The sequence below is a fragment of the Capra hircus genome, chromosome 5, assembly GCF_001704415.2.
Source record: "Capra hircus breed San Clemente chromosome 5, ASM170441v1, whole genome shotgun sequence".
Classification (NCBI taxonomy): Eukaryota; Metazoa; Chordata; class Mammalia; order Artiodactyla; family Bovidae; genus Capra; species Capra hircus.
Genome location: NC_030812.1, coordinates 115193489 through 115209372, shown reverse-complemented (window position 1 = coordinate 115209372; position 15884 = coordinate 115193489). Strand labels below are relative to the sequence as shown.

Sequence of the window (15884 nt, the reverse complement as noted above, 5' to 3'; positions counted from 1 at the left end):
TGAGGTTCAGAGAGGCGTGGTTCCTGTGTTTGGAGGACTGTCGATTCGTCGGACTTGTGACTCTGTGGTCCTTGCGATCCTGTTCTTGTGAATCTGAGGCTGAGGGGACTCGGGGGGTGCGTGCATGTCTTTTCAAAACGGAGTCCTGCGTGGGGGTCAGTGGGACGTGGTCCCTTGAGGGCAGGGGTCTGCGCTTCGCTCCCTGGCAGGCAGAGCGTGGCGAGGGGACGCGTTCGTGGCCCGAGGGGCTGGGCGGGGCGGGCACAGCGGGCAGCTCACCTCCTCGGTCCTCTCCCCTCCACAGAGCGCTGTCGTCCGTCGTGGCCCTGGGAGCCAACATCATCTGCAACAAGATTCCTGGCCTGGCCCCGCGGCAGCGCGCCATCTGTCAGAGCCGGCCCGATGCCATCATCGTGATCGGGGAGGGGGCGCAGATGGGCATCAACGAGTGCCAGTACCAGTTCCGCTTTGGGCGCTGGAACTGCTCCGCCCTCGGCGAGAAGACCGTCTTCGGCCAAGAGCTCCGAGTAGGTAAGGGCGCCTCCGGGCCCGCGGGAGCCCGCCGTCCAGCCGTGGGCACCGGGGCCAGGCACGCCCTCGCCCTCGGAAGGCCGGCCCGGCCGCGCCTGCTCGCTTTTCCACACCCGCCATCCCAGTGCTGCTCTGTGTCTGCGCGGCCCTCTGGGGCTCTGGGACGAGGCAGGTGTCGATGGAAGCCAGCCCGTGTGAATGGATGCTCTGCGGTGTCCCGGGGCGGACGTGCGCAGCGGGCCGGCCGCGGGGTGATGCGGGGCGGTGGTTAGAGGCCCGCCCTGCAGATCGGTGGCCGCTGGGCAGTCCCGGGCATGAGGCTCTGTCTCCCCACTTTGTTTCTGCGTCTGTGTCTGAAAATGAGCTAAGGGTCACAGCTTCTGCGGGGGGTTGGCGGGGGGACTTGATGGGAAAGGCCCCCAAGATGCTGCTCTGATTCTGAGAGTGGAAGGGGTTGTAGGCAGGGGTCGGCGCGAGCAGAGGGTGCGGGACGCCGCAGCGGACACACGGGGCAGGGAGGCGTCCGGCTGAGGGGCGGCTGGGCGGGTGGGTGTGCAGGGCAGTCGGGGCGGGGAAGGGGTGGGCCTCTGGGGACACCGGCAGTGATGGCCACCGCAGCAGCCAGGCAAGGTCTCGGGGGGCTGAGCCCCACTATGCTTGCACGGCCGTGCACCGGGCTCCCCGCATGGGCCAGGGGCAGGCTCCCTCGAGCCTGCTTTCCAGGGAAGGAGAGTGAGGACTGAAGGAGAAACGCGTGCGGCCGCCGCTGTGCAACCTTTGTTTGGCCTGGCGCTCGGGGCTTCGAGCCTCAGTTTCCTCATCTGTCTGGGCCCCACTCCCAGGGCCTCTCCCAGGGCCCACCTGTGGGCAGGCTAAGTCGCCTCAGTCGTGTCCGACTCTTTGCACACCTGTGCACTGTAGCCCTCCAGGCTCCTCTGTCCATGAGGATTCTCCAGGCAAGAGTACTGGAGTGGGTTGCCATGCCCTCCTCCAGGGGATCTTCCCAACCCAGGGATCGAGCCCAGGTCTCCCACCCTGCAGGCAGATTCTCTACCGTCTGAGCCACCAGGGAAGCCCATGAATCTTGGAGTGGGAAGCCTATCCCTTCTCCAGGGGGTCTTCCCGGCCCGGGGATCACACCCATAAAGCTTCCCGCATCTCTTACGGCTCCTGCCTCGGCAGGTGGGTTCTTCCCCACTAGCGCCGCCTCGGTAGCCGTAGGTGCTTAATAATCAGCTGCTGCACGGGTGAGGGTGGGGGTGGCAAGCCGACCTGCCCCTTCCAGGAGTGTCAGAGGGCGGGGAGTGAGGACGGGGCGCAATGCCCAGCAAGCAGCGCTGTGCTGTGACCCCAGGCCCCCGCTGTGGGCACAGGGCGGGCCTCCAAACATGTGCGCAGTGCAGGTCCCTCCCAAGGAGCCCAGGCCTGCCCGCCGAGCGGAGCCCCAGCTGCCGGGACCCAGGCCAGTGCTGAGCTTGTGGGGCTGGGGGAGGCGCAGGGGAAACCCCCAGGGGCCCCTTTGCGGTGAGCAGCCTGTGGGTGGCACCTGGCAGCGCCAGGAGGGTGAGACCGCCCCCTCCCGAGGGCCCCACCACCCAAGAGCGGCTTCCCCTCTCCAGGTGCCGGGGGAGAGGGCGGGGCTGCCTCCACACCTGCAGCAGTTGGGAGGGCGTGGGCGCAGGGCGTGAGCCCGAGACCCTGGGCTCCCAGAACACGGAGGCCGAGGGAGGTGTGCGGTGTCCCGTGGCCACTTGGGGGAGCTGGGTTCAGATCCCCCCTCCGATAGCCCTGCCTGCCTCCCTGGGCACAGGGAAACTCAGCGGACGTGGTCCACGGCCTAAAAAGAAGTAGGAGCTTGCCCTCCACTTAGGACCTTGAGACACAGGCGGCGAGGGGGAGCTGGCCACTCTGCGCCTCTCCTCAGGGTCACGCCCCGGGCAGGGAGGTTCACCAAGAGTACCCAGGAAATGCCGGGCTCTGATGCACCCTGCAAAGCCCAGAGGAGTGGTGTTGCTCCCCCAACTCCTACCAGGGACTGGCCCACCCCCACAACAGGGAACCCAGATCACTTTTCCTGAAAGCATCCCCTGGTGCTTCCAAGGCTCTTGGCTCCCAGCTCCCAGCTGTTCCTTCTTGGAGACCAGCCCTCTGCCCACGGAGAGAGGCACCTACCACCAAGGACTGGTCGATGGGGGTGGGGTGGCTCTGCCTGTGACCTTCTTCATGCCTTGAGCTCCTCTGGGATCAGGCCTCTCTGGCTCTGCTTCACCTGTTTCGCTCTCGAGCAGTTCAGAGGCAGACTTTAGGCAGAGATGTCCACCCACCATCCGCGTCCCTCAATTTCCCCTCCTCCTGTCATCCCTGTGCACGCTCAGCCACTCAGTCGTGTCCGACGTTTTGCCTGCCAGGCTCCTCTGTCCATGGGGAGTCTCCAGGTGAGAGTCCAGGAGTGGGTTGCCATGCCCTCCTCCAGGGGATCTTCCCGACCCAGGCATCGAACTCGCCTCTCCTGTGCCTCTTGCCTTGGCAGGCAGATTCTTTACCACTGTGCCATCTGGGATGCCCCCCGGCGCCCTCTGCTAGGCCGTTCATTGCCTTCGTGTGGCCGACCGACCCTCTTCCTTGGCTGGCCTCTGCTTCCGTGGCTTCCTCTTGACTCTCTGGTTGCTCCTTCCTAGCCCCTCCCCAGGCAGCTCTCCCCCAGGGTCAAGACCAGTATGTCCCCTGCCCCCCGGCCGTGGACCGCTAGGCAAGGCTGATCATGGGCACCCCCGGCTGAACGCGCGGCATCCTGCCCCTGAAGGCTCCATCCTCAGCCCCCTGTTGGCCTAGCCACCCCATCGTCTCGGCAGTAGCCGTCTCTGCCCCTCCCTCCACGCTGACCCGGGGTCTGCCTCTCCACTGGTGGCTGTCAGCCCCTCCCTCTGCCTCCTACTCACCCCAGCCTTGTCACTCACTCCCTTCCTCCGAAACCTGAAGTAGCTCCCTACTGCCCAGAATGAAGGTAGCTTCTAGGCGTGGAGTCTGAATAGCGCCTGCCTCCCTCACCCCTGCCTCCCTCGACCCTTCTCAAGAGCTGAGCTCCAGCCATCGCCTCCTGCCTTCCCCTCCCCAAACCGGCCAGGCCCCTTCCCTCCTCCGGGACTTTGCTCCTGCCACTTCTCGCCCTGGGAGGCCCTCCGCCTCAGCTCTGCTTGCTCGCGTCTGATTACCCCACTGCCCAGCGAGCGCCTTTGTCCACCCGCCCCTGGCTCCTCCTTGTCCACAGCCAGGCCAGAGTCACGTCCAGGAGCTTCACCCTCCTGGGGTCGCTCAGCCCCTGCCCTGAGGCCTCCCTGCACTCTGCCCGCAGTGCGCGGGCCTCCTCCCACCAGACTGGCTCCCACCTGGGGCCTAGCGCCCTCCCCGGCCCCTTGCTGACCTCTAAGGAAGGCCCGGCTCCCAACCAGGGAGGCCCCGGTGGCAGGCCAAGCCAGGCTGAGCCCTGGGCCGTCAGAATCCCACTGGGTGCTGCAGTGGTGGCCCGAGCTGGCACCCTTCTCCTGCCAGGGCTCAGCTGCTGGGAGTCACGAGCAGGAAGTGAGGCCAGCCCGTGTCAGAAGCACGCGGGTGCCCCGGGCACGGGATCAGAGCCTGGCTCTGGGCGGGCAGGCAGGCACTCGAGTGGTGCCAGTTAATGATTGGCCTTGCGAGGGGGGATGGCCTGGGTGGGTGGGACAGGCCCCCTTTAGGTCCTGCCTGTGACCTTGGGCCATGCCCAGATCTTGAGAGCTGCAGGGAAACCCTTTGAAGGCGCTGTTCAGCCTTGTCCAAGTTCCAGCCCCTTTCCCAGCTCCTGGTGCTGTTGCTTGTATGCTTCCTGGGACGAGGGGCTTACTACTTCAGGTGAAATTGGCATCTCTTATGATGACCCTGCACCAGCTTTGACCTGCGGCCCTCTGGGTGCCAGTCTCTGTGTGCTGGGACTTTCCTTTGGGGAGCTGAGGCCCACCCTTGCCCACCCTCCACCAATACAGTCTCCCCTCACGCCTGGCAGCCTCCACCCTTGGACCCCAAGCCCACCCAGGCTTATTTCCTCATCGAGAGAGCGAGGCTGGGCCACCCTAGCCCCTTCAACCCATCTCTCCTATTACCTGGAAATGGGCTTGTGGGGGTAGGGGGTGGGGTAAGGATGGGGGGGGCATGAGAGTCTCCAGAGTGAACCTCGTATTCCAGGGACACCTGTTAGCAACTCAGGGACCCCAGGGCCCCTGACCAAGGCAGGGCGTTTCTAACAGGCGCCATGATGGAGCCAGAAGTCCTATCGAGGGCTTCCTTGATGGGGTGAGCATTCGTGGAGACCCAGTGACTATCAGAGTGACCCAGATCAGCCCAAAGCTGAGAGCAGGGAAGGGGGCCCCGGGTGGAGGGAACACCAGGAGGTTTTTCCAGGAACTGCGGGAACATCAGAGCAAACCAGAAGATGGGGAGACCCGAGGCTGCCCAGGAGGGGTCAGGGCTGGAGGGTGCCCACGGCGTGAGTGCTGCAAAGCCAGGAAGGCCCAGATGGGTTTGAGCAGGAGAGGGTTCCCTGCTACCACTGCCTTGCCCCGGCTGTGCCTGGTGCCCCTGGAGACCCACTGGCACAGGACACGGGGGCCGTGGCTGCGTGCCCTCGGCCCCTGCCCGCACCCTGAGCTGCCATGGAACAGAGTCCCGCCCATCACATGCTGCTCGGACATGACCAGGCATAGGGCCACCCCTAATCTCGCCTCACGTGGGGCCTGTCTGCTTTGTGGGTGAGATCGGCATTGGGAGCAGGCCCTCTGCCTGCTGGCCGCCTGCAGTGAGGGCTCAGCAAAGGCCGTCAGTTCCTGAACAGTCCGAGACCTCCCTCCACGCGTCCGAGGGGACAGTCTGGGGCTTCTCCGTGGGGCAGTGGCCGGGGCCTTGGAGTAAGAAGGGCAACTCCGCAGCCCTGCGGCCCTGCTCATGCTGGACCCCTGCCCGGGGCCTCAGAGCGCAGGCTCAGGGAGGTGCCACCTGAGTCCCCAGGAGGGGCCAGGGCTCGAGGGCTGCCCTGTCCCCTCTGGGGACACAGGCCCCCGCGGGCAGAAGAGCCATTTGAACTATGGCCTGTGCAAACCGCGATGTGCCGTGAGTGCAGGATACACAGCAGATTTCAAAGACGTCAAAAGAGAAAAGCAAGTAAAATGTCTCTTTCGTGATCTTTACATTAAGATGTTCAAATGGTAATATTCAGGCGTCCCTGGTAGCTCAGTTGGCTTCAGAATCCACTTGCAGTGCTCGCTTCAGCAGCACATATACTAAAATTGGAACGATACAGAGAAGATTAGCATGGCCCCTGCACAAGGATGACACGCAAATTCGTGAAGCGTTCCATATTTAAAAAAAAAAAGAATCCACCTGCAATGCAGGAGACCTGGGTTCGATTCCTGAGTCAGGAAGATCCGCTGGAGAAGGGATAGGCTACCCGCTCCATTATTCCTGGGCCCCCCTGGTGGCTCAGCTGGTAAAGAATCCGCCTGCGATGCGGAAGACCTGGGAGATCTTTACATTAAGATGTTGAAATGGTAATAGTTGGATATATGGGCTAAATAAAATATGTCACCAAATCTAAATTCACCTGCTGATCTTCACTTGTCTTTATGTGGCTGCTAGAGAATCTTAAATGACCCCTGTGTCTTGTGTTTGGGACACTGTGGCACTGTTCTCAGAGGGGTCAGGAGTTGCCCTGTGTCACCCTGGTCAGGGGCCGAGTGGACGTTTGAACCCAGATCTGAGTGTCTCCTCCCAGGACACCATCCTCCAGCTCGGCCGCGGGCAGAGGGTCACTGCCGTCTGCCTCCTGGGTCAGCACGTGGGTGTGAGGGTGGCTCCCTTCAGCAGCCCCAGATGGCTCAGCCTGCAGGCATTGAGTGCCTGCTGTATGTCAGGCCTGGGGCAGGGCGCTGATGGTGGTGTGACGGCCACCCGGTGCTGCTCTTGGAGCCTTGCAACCAGGACGCCCCGGGTGAGCTGATGGGGCTGGGCTGGGAGGCCCAGCTGGGCCCTGGCCTTGAACCTGCACACCCTCTCAGGGAGGCGCATCTTTGTCCTGTCTGGTCACTCCCTACCCCTACCCCCATCCTGGGGGCCCAGCCCGAGGCAGCAGAACAGAGCTTTTCAAGGGGTCCAGGCTGCCAGGAGACTAGGGACACCTGGGGCCTCCAATGTCAGAGTCAGAAAGACTTCCCTGAGGGCAGCGCTCCCCCTGGTTCACTACCGGTTCAGGATGGATGAGGCCTGTGGTCACTCTGGGGGTCCTGGCTCTGCGCCCTACATCGGAAGGCCCCTAGCTCCAGAAGCAGCGGCTCCTGAGGTGAGCAGGCTCTGGACCGTCCAATGGTGACCAGCTGGGGGCTTGGGCTGGCAGGTGGCCAATCCATCCACGTGGCCCCTCAAGGCCTGCCTGGCGCTCATCCAGGGTGGGAATTTTCCAGCCTCGACTGGCAGAGCCCGGACAGACAGGACAGGCTGTGGGTGGAGAGAGGGCACTGCTGGAAATACAGACCAGACTGGGCCAGCTGCCCGGGTCCTACCGGGTGACCCTGGGCACAGTCTCACATTCTCTGGGCCTCCGTCTGCCCACCAGGGCCAAGGCCGGGGTCCTGATTCCCCCAGGACTTGGGACGAAGTTTCCCCAGAATAGGGGCAGGAAGTTCCCTTGGTGTCCACCCTGCGGTCCTGCCCAAGGCTCCATGGACAAGGGGTCCAGGCCTCCGGGCTCCTGTCCACCACACTGGACACAGGTCACAGTGTGGGCAGGCCTCCATCCTCGAGCTGCCAGGGCAAACCTGACCCAGATCTCAGCCTGTCTCCCCGTGGGCCCCTCCCGCCACCACATCAGGGGCACCATCGCTCCAAGGCTGCTGCGGCCAGGCCCTCACGCAGACGCCACTCACTCCTGGTTTCACTGTCCACATGGCACAGACGGAGCCCCTGGAAGCCTGAGCTGCCCGAGGTCACACATGGGTAAGAAGCAGTCATCTGAACCCACGGTTCAGCCCTGTGCCCAGCGAGGGTCCAGGTGCCCGGTTGGGGGAGGGGGCAGGGGGCAACTGCGGGACGTGGGGAGGGGGCTCTGGTCACACCGAGTTCCCTCTCACAGGCATCCGCTGATTTTGCTGCGAGGCCTGTGACGGGGGGAGCGTCTCCAGGGCAGGCTGCCCGGGGCTGAACCCCCTCAGGAGAGGGGCCGCCCGCCAGAAGCTGGGGTCCCGGGAGATGCCCGGCCAGCCCCTCCCAGAGCCCCGGGCAGGACGGGAGCCCCTGGAAGGCCAGCCCAAGCCTGGCTCCGCGGGAAGGCCGCTGCGGGTGCGAGGGCCCCGCTAGGTCAGAACAAAGGCCTCGGGCACGGGTGTGCCGGCGTGTTCGGACCTGGCAGGGCTGTTTCCAGCCCTGTGTTTATGACGACGGCGGGGAAGAGCTTAGCGCGGAGACACTGACTCAGCCAGGAACCAGCGGGGTGGGGGCCGGGTGGGGCCGGAGGGGGGCGCAGCGAGGGACAGAGGGATGGAGGCGCAGACGGGGGGGGGGGCGGGGGGGGCGGGGCGGGGCAGGGACCGGCAGAGCCTCCCAGCAAGAGGGACCCGGAGAGGGCGACACACACAGGTCACAGGCGGGCCCGCGCCCACCCGCTCACCCACCCAGGCCCAGGGTCCAGGCGGCTCTGAGACGGCCACGCACGCTGAGCACTTCCAGAACCCTCACTCTGCTGCCTGGACCCCGAGAGGTCGTGGGGGGGAATTCAGAAAGAGGCAACAGGGAGCAAGAGCGCCTCTCTGTCATCACCCAGGGGGTCCAGGCAGGGCCCCCTTTCCCAGAACCCTAGGTCAGGCTGGCAGGGGCCCTGGTGGGCCGGGGGCTCTGGGCTCCTGAGTCTTCGGGTGCACAAATGGGGCTCCGGGGCCTGGCAGCCTCGAGGTCCCTGTGGGCTCGCCTGCCTCCGCCTCCTGCCTCACCCCACGTATGCTGGGACTCAGCGCAGGCAGGGGGCACCTGCCCAGGTCCCGTGACTGGGCCAAGGCTGGGGGCCAGGGGCCAGGCTGGGGTGTGGCAGCTCCGGGGGCCACATGGGCACTGCATCTACCCTGCTGAGGGACCCCAGGAGCTGCTGGTGCAGCCAGGGGTGTCTCCTGGCCTCTGTTTCTCCACCTACACGCTGCGGGTAGGGGAGGTGTTCTCTCCACCTTCCAAGCTCATGGGAGTCTGAGACCCAGATTGGGTGGGGGTCTCGGAGGACTGGAGGAGCCCACTAGCTGGCAGTGGCCCACTGGCTGGGCCTGGAGGGCCCAGGAGCCCACCCTGGCCCACGTGCCTACCTTACTTCAGCCCTGGCAGCCTCACTTGGACCTCGAGTTCAAGTCTGGCAAAGGCTCCTGTTAAGGAGGCTTGGAACCCACTGCATTGGTCCCCACCTCCGTGTTATGTGGGCAAACAGACTTGGGGGAGTGAAGGACCGGGCCAGGGCCACCCAAGAGCCCCAGGCCCATCTGGGTGGGGCTGCGGGTCTCCTGGGCAGGGCGTGAGTGCTCGGCTGCCCCCTACTTGTGGCCAAGGCAGTGCCTTGCTTTTCCCAGCTGGGACCTCTCCGCGCCTCTCGTGGTGACGGCCCTACCAGCTGCCCATTCCTTTTGGACATGTCTTTCCCCAAACCTCCTCACCCAGCCCCCCAGCCGGTCCCATCGGCTCCACCCTCAGACTGTATCCCAAGCCTGGCTGCTCACCTCCTCCACCTGGCAGCCCATCAGTGTTTCTTACCCTGACCCTTCCACAGCCTCCCCATGGATCTCCCCGCTTCCACCACACGCCTGCCATCAGCAGAGGGTCCTTTCCAACGTCCGTCACAGCAGCACCTTCCAGGGGCTCTTCATCTTCGTAAATAAAATGTAAACTCCTCCCTGTGGGCTCCCAGAGTCGACACGGTGTGGCTGTCTCTCCTGCATCAAACCACACACCCCCAGCTCATTCTCTCCTCAGGGCCTTAGCATTGCTGTTCCCGCTGCCTGAACACTGTTCCTTGAGCCTTTGCACAACTGGCTTCTCTTGTGGTTCAGAGCTTACCCTTGGTGTCCTTGTCTGTTTATTATTTTGGCTGTGCGGGTCTTAGTTGCAGCACATGGGATCTTCCTCTTCGTCGTGGCAGGTAGGGTCTTTTTAGTTGTGGCATGTGGGACCTCCTTCCCTGACCAGAGATCGAACCTGGGCCCCCCTGCATTGGGAGTGCAGAGTCTTGGTCCCTGGACCACTAGGGAAGTCCCTTCAGCCTCCTTCCTGAGAGGGGCCTGCACCGGCCACCCTCCACCCAAGTGCCTTCCTGCAACCACCCCGTCCGGCCGACCCTCCGTGGCTCTGACTGAGGCCGTCTGCCTGCACGCCCTGTGAACCCTCTCCCAGCCCATCAGTCACCAGGGCTGTGATGCGCCAGTCTTGCCCTGCTGTCTGGCGGCCTTGGGCTTGGGGACGGGTAGGGGCTCCAGTCCGTGGGGTCAGTGAGGAGGGCGCACTGTGCTTGGTGCTGGGGAGACATGTGGATGGTAAGTGCAGGGACGTGAGGGAAGGAGGGGTGAGATGGAGTAAGGTGCCTGGGTCCCAGGTCTGGTCAGAGAGGCGGGAGACAGACCATGCAGCTTCTCCGTTCTGGTGGGTGGAGAGTGGTCCGAGCATGGACTCTAGGGTCCGGGGTCAGATCCCAGCTCTGAGGTCAGCCTGCCTTCCGTGTGACCTCGGGCCGGTCCCCTGCCTCCTCTGAGCTAAGCACCCTCACTGTGAGGGGGGACCCCATGAAGGTTTAAATCAACTAGGACGAGTTGTGTGCAATCCACTGAAAAACTGCTGTAGGGTTTTTTGTTTGTTTTTGGTTGGGGGCAGTTTTTTTGCTGTATTTTTAAAAATATTTATTTTATTTGACTGCGTTGGTTTAGCACTCAGGGTCTTTGATATTCCGTTCAGTGTGAGGGATCACTTTCGGTTGCGGCATGTGGGATCTATCTCCCTGACTAGGGATCGAACCTGGGCCCCCTGCACTGGAAGTGTAGCGTCTCAGCCACCAGACCACCGGGGAGTTCCCTGCCGTGTTTGTATAACAGCTTTATTCAGATATAGCTCATATCAGTGCAACACATGCATTTAAAGTTTACAACTCAGTGGTTTTAGTGGTCATAGGCTGTGGGACCATCACCATAGTCAATCCTAACAGCAACGCTGTACCCCACAGCAGTCACCCTTCAGTCCCCCTCGCCCTTGGCAACACTTGCTGCTTTCTGTCCCTGTGGACTCGCCTGCTCTGGGCATCTCACATCAGTGGCATGATCTGGCAGCCATGAGCCCCACGTTTTCAGGGCTCATCCACGCGGTAGCCTTTGTGCGTACTCTGTGTGTCTGCCGTGTTTCATTGTGTTGAGGGACCGGGCTTTCTTCATCCGCTGATGGGTATCTGGGTTGTTTCCACCTTCTGGCTGTTGAGAATCATGTGCCATGAGTATTCACATACAAGCTGTTGCGTGGACGCATGTTCGTTCCTCTTGGGTACACATCTGGGGGAGGGGTTGCTGGGTTACAGAGTCACTCTGTATTTAACATTTTGAGCAACTGCCAAACCGTTTGCATAACGAATGCACCATTTTCCATTCCCACCAGCGGTGCATGAAGGTCTGGTTTCTCCACATCCTCATCAACACTTGTTAGTGTCTTTTTATTTCAGTCATTCTAGTGGGTGTGACAGAGGGCGAGAGGGTTGGATGGCATCGCTGATTCAATGAACATGAACTTGGGCAAACTGCAGGAGATGGTGAGGGACAGGGAAGCCTGGCGTGCTGCAGTCCACGGGGTCACAACGAGTCGGACATGACTTGGCCCCTGAACCACAACAGCAAAGTGGGTGTGGCATGCTTGGATCGTGGCTTTGATCTGCACTCCCTTGGCGGCTAATGAAGTCGAGCATCTTTTTGTGGGCTTAATGGCCATTTTTATTCCTTCTTTGGAGAACTGTCCATTCAGATCCTTCGCCTGTTTTTAATTGGGTGGTTTGCCTTTTTGTTACTGAATTGTAGAAAATTCTGTGTTTTTTCAAAGCAGGGGAAGTGCAGGTTGGCAGAGAGGCGGGGTTTGACAGAGCCGAGCTGTTGGCCACAAGCATGGGCACACGTTTGCTCACGCTCATGGGAGCTGCATTTGTGCGCGTGTGAGTCCAGGCATACACCCAGGACACCTGTGAGAACGCAGGCAGCGGTACACAGGATGCCCGAACCTGTGTACACCACAGAGAGTCCATGTGTGGTGTGTGACACACGTGTGGACGTGAAGTGCAGGTCAGCGACCCTCTGTGTGCTGGGCCAGGCCTGCCCCTGGGACCGCACATGGGTCCTCTGACACGGGGACTCAGCCATATCAGAGCAATTACCCTTACTATCCTTATTTTGCAAAGCGGGAACACTGAGATATTCAAAGGCCCCTTGATTGGTCCAAGGCCACCCAACTGGTCAGTTTTAGGGTCTAGACTTGAACTCGAGGGCTCTGACTCTGAGGCCCCTCCCTGGGACCTTCGACTTTGACCTCACCTCAGTCATTTCGGAATGTCAGGTCTGGGCTCGCCCACTTCCTGAGCCACTGTGTGACTTCGGGCAGCGTGCTGTCTCTGTCTGGGCCTCAGACTCCTTGTGGAGTGGCACCAGAATGCCCCCAGGCCCTCCCAGCTCCCCTTCTCGGAGGGGACAAGCGCCTTTCTCACCGCGCCTCCCCAGGCCCGCAGCTAATCAGGTCATCATGAGCTCAGTTAGCGCTGGCCGTGGCTTTCTGAAGATAGCGTGCCAGGCCCCTCGGGATGCTAGAAAGCGGTACCATGAGGTAGGTGTGTGTGCCTGGGCCTGGGGCGGGCCGGCAAGGGAGCTCCGCTCTGGGGGCGCGGGAGGAGCCCTGTTCTGCCAGGCCCCCCCACCCTGGAGCCACACTTGTCCCCCCAGTGTGTGCGTGTGTGCAGTCGTTCAGCCACGGCTGACTCTCTGCAACCCCACGGACTGCGCCCCACCAGGCTCCTCTGTCCATGGGATTCTCTGGGCGTGAACACTGGAGTGGGTGGCCATCTCCTCCTCCAGGGGGTCTTCCCGACTCAGGGATCAAACCTGTGTCTCCTGCACTGCGGGCAGATTCTGCACCCTGAACTACTGGGAAGCCTGTCTCCTCCAGTAACTGCTCGCAAATCACTGCCTGGTCCCCAGCGTCCTCCTTGAGGTCAGGGTGAGGGGATGGAAGAGCGAGGGAGGCCCTGATGATCCGGGAAGACCTTTCTTCCCTGGACCTCAGGTCTGGCTGGCATGCAATGGCGGGGATGGGCTCGGGGGGGGGGGGGTGGGTCTTTGCTCAGGGGGGCGGGGTTAAGTCTGAGTAACCAGTAGGAAAGAGAGCAGAGCTGGATGGCCCCTGAGTGGCCAGTGCCTCAGTTTACCTATGGGTCAGTGGTCTCCGAGTGTCAGCTGTTCTGGATTCATCTAGGATATGTATGGAGGGGGCAGCTGGGCAGGCTGCCTGGGAGCAGGCTGCAGATAGCACAGAGAGGTGCCCATTCCGTCCTGGGGGCCCCGAGCAGTACCTGGTCGTCAGTGGCCCGCCCTGGCCCCCTCATTTGGTGACCGTGAGGGCAATGCCTATTTATATTGTTTGCTCTTTGAGCTCTCCTGGGACCGTGGGGCAAAAGGGAGCACAGGCTCAGAGAGCATTTGTGACGCCTGGGGCCATGCAGCAGGTGTGAGACTGCAAGTCCAGGGCTTTCCTGCCTGCTCCTCCCCGTGTCTGCTCGAACCTCCCTCTCTGCTTCCCTGAAACCTTGGGCTGGGGGCCCTGCGTGGCTTCCCGAGTGCCAGACAGACAGCCGGACCTGCTGCTGGCTCTGGGGTCTGAGGGTGCAGATCCGTCTGGTGTGGGCTCCGGATCTCAAGCGGGGCCCCTGGGCTCCCGAGAGCAAAGAGTGCCCCCCAGGACAGCGGCTGGCCCCACACAGACTGTCCCTGCTGCCTCCACCCAGCTCCCCACCCCCATCACCAGCTGCATCTGGAGCAGCCGCTGTGCTCACGTGTCCATCACTGCTGCTGCCTGAGCAAATCACTTCCCGGCACTGAGGCTCAGTGTTCCCATCTGTGAAATGGGTCTCATTCAGAGGAGTTATTCCATGGGTGGTCATGGAGACAGAAGGGGATGAAGCCTGTCGCGCTTCCAGCCCCTGCCCTGCTCACGTGCGGGCTCAGGGAGTAACACTGCAGGGTGGGGGCACACAAAGGAGTCAGACATGGGTCCCACCCACCACCCCTGCAGCCTGCGGGCACCTGGCAAGAGCCAGGGGAGGGAATTTCACCCCAAAGTGGGGCTTCTGGAAGCAGGGGTCCTCCTATCTGTGTTCAGAGCCTGGGTGAGCTGCAGGCACATGGGCAGGCAGGCAGGGCTCCATGAAGAGGGAGCCAGTGTTCTCCACGCAGGCGGCAAGGAATCGGGCTGCTGTTTATCCCAGCAGAGCGGTGTGCATGGGGGTGCAGCTGCACCTGCCCACAGGCGACCAGCTGTTGGGCTTGGACAAGCAGGGCTTCAAGGAGTGGTGGGTGGGACAGGTGGGCAGGGCTGGAGGGCATCTCAGGGGCCTGGGAGTCCCAGATGTTTGCTGGGACAAGGCTCACGGGTTTGAGGGGCTTCTCTCTAATCCAAGCCCTCCCCCTTGACACCCTGAAGGACAGGCAGCCGCCCTGGTGTGATCTGGTGGGGGAGGGGCCCATGTCGTCCCTCCAGGCCAGGCACACTGTGAATCAGCCCCCTGAGTCAGCGTCCAGTTCTGTGAAATGGGGCAACAAAGCCGTTGCATTAAACGAGATGCGCCTGCAGAGCGTGGGGGTGGGGGTGAGCGATCCCCTCCATCCCAAACCCCACGTGACTCCTCGGCTCCCCAAACCATGCCTCCCTCATGCTCACCTCCCGCTTGTCTCCATGGTGAGATGAGAGGGCTTGGCTCATTAAAACCAAATAAAAAAGGAATTAGGCAACCGGGTGAGTAACTGATGAGTAACTGGGTCTGAGCTGAGCATGGGCAGAAACCAGGCGGGAGCAGAAAAGATGGGAGGGGGGGTTCTGTGAAATGCCCTCCAAACACGCAGCCGGCCCTGGCCTGGGCACCTGCTGGCCTGCTTGGCGCTTTCAGGTGGGGGATGTGGGAGTCCCCCTTCTGGCTGCTGCTGGGGAGGAAGGGCGTTTGGGGAAGAGGATGGAGGGTGCTGGGGGTCCAGGGCCTCTGAGGGCACGCCCACATCCTGCTCGCTCAGGCAGGGCTTGGTTGTGGGACTTTTAACTCTGTGGGCCTGGCCTCCTGGTGGATTACACAACCAGAGGAGATTCCTCACCCCCTGCCCGGTGCCCAGCGTGTGGCACACCCGCTCCGAGGCTAGCTCCGCCTCCCCAGGGCTCCCAACCAGTGTTCACCTGTTGGTTAGCACTCCCCCATCCCCGACCCCACTGCCCACAGAGGCAGAGGCAGGGGCAGAGTCGCGCCCCCTCCAAGGGGCTGTGCATCCTCTTCCCCGTCTCCTCCTGCCCAAGATGGCTGAGGGCAAAGGGCCACGGAGGGGGTAGGATGACCTCCATGACCTATGCCCCAGGCCCTACCTCTGCAAAGCTGGGCTTGGATTCAAGTCCTGCTTCATCCATTAACACCTCGTTTCACAGCTTCCTGAGAGCTCAGCTGGTAAAGAATCCGCCTGCAATGCAGGCGACCATGGTTCAATTCCCGGGTCGGGAAGATCCCCTGGAGAAGGGACAGGCTACCCACTCCAGTATTCTTGGGCTTCCCTTGCGGTTCAGCTGGTAAAGAGTCCGCCTGCAATGAGGGAGACCTGGGTTCCATCCCTGGGTTGGGAAGATCCCCTGGAGAAGGCAAGGGCTACCCACTCCAGTGTTCTGGCCTGGAGAAGTCCATGGACTACAGTCCATGGGGTCGCAAAGAGTCGGACACGACTGAGTGACTCACTTCACTTCACTTCACAGCTTCTGTGTACCTCGGTGTTCTCACCTGTGACATGGGAATAAGGATAAAACCTGTCACACGATCGTCGGGACAGGTTGATGAGAACATGTACGAAGGGTCAGGGGCTGCTGGTGCTGTGAGAGCCGGTGAGGAGGAGGGAAGCACAGCTCCGCTGATCTGCTCCAGGAGCCCCTCCCCCCGGAAGCCAGCGTGGGCTCTAAGATCTAAACCCCGCAGCTTCTCGCTCACCCCCACACCAGCAGAAAGTGCCACCTGCTTCACGGGACATCTCTGGCTCCCTGGCACCTGGGCCACC

General features: G+C 62.2%; 1 protein-coding gene across 2 annotated transcripts in view; it reads left to right on the top strand.

Annotated features, from left to right (window-relative positions):
* WNT7B (Wnt family member 7B) overlaps positions 1–15884 on the top strand; it is a 54173-nt gene that overhangs the window by 26881 nt on the left and 11408 nt on the right. For both annotated transcript variants that reach the window (XM_018048903.1, XM_018048902.1), the window contains exon 2: positions 305–531. In XM_018048903.1, the coding sequence (XP_017904392.1) occupies positions 305–531 (227 nt within the window). The remainder of the gene's footprint in view (positions 1–304; positions 532–15884) is intronic.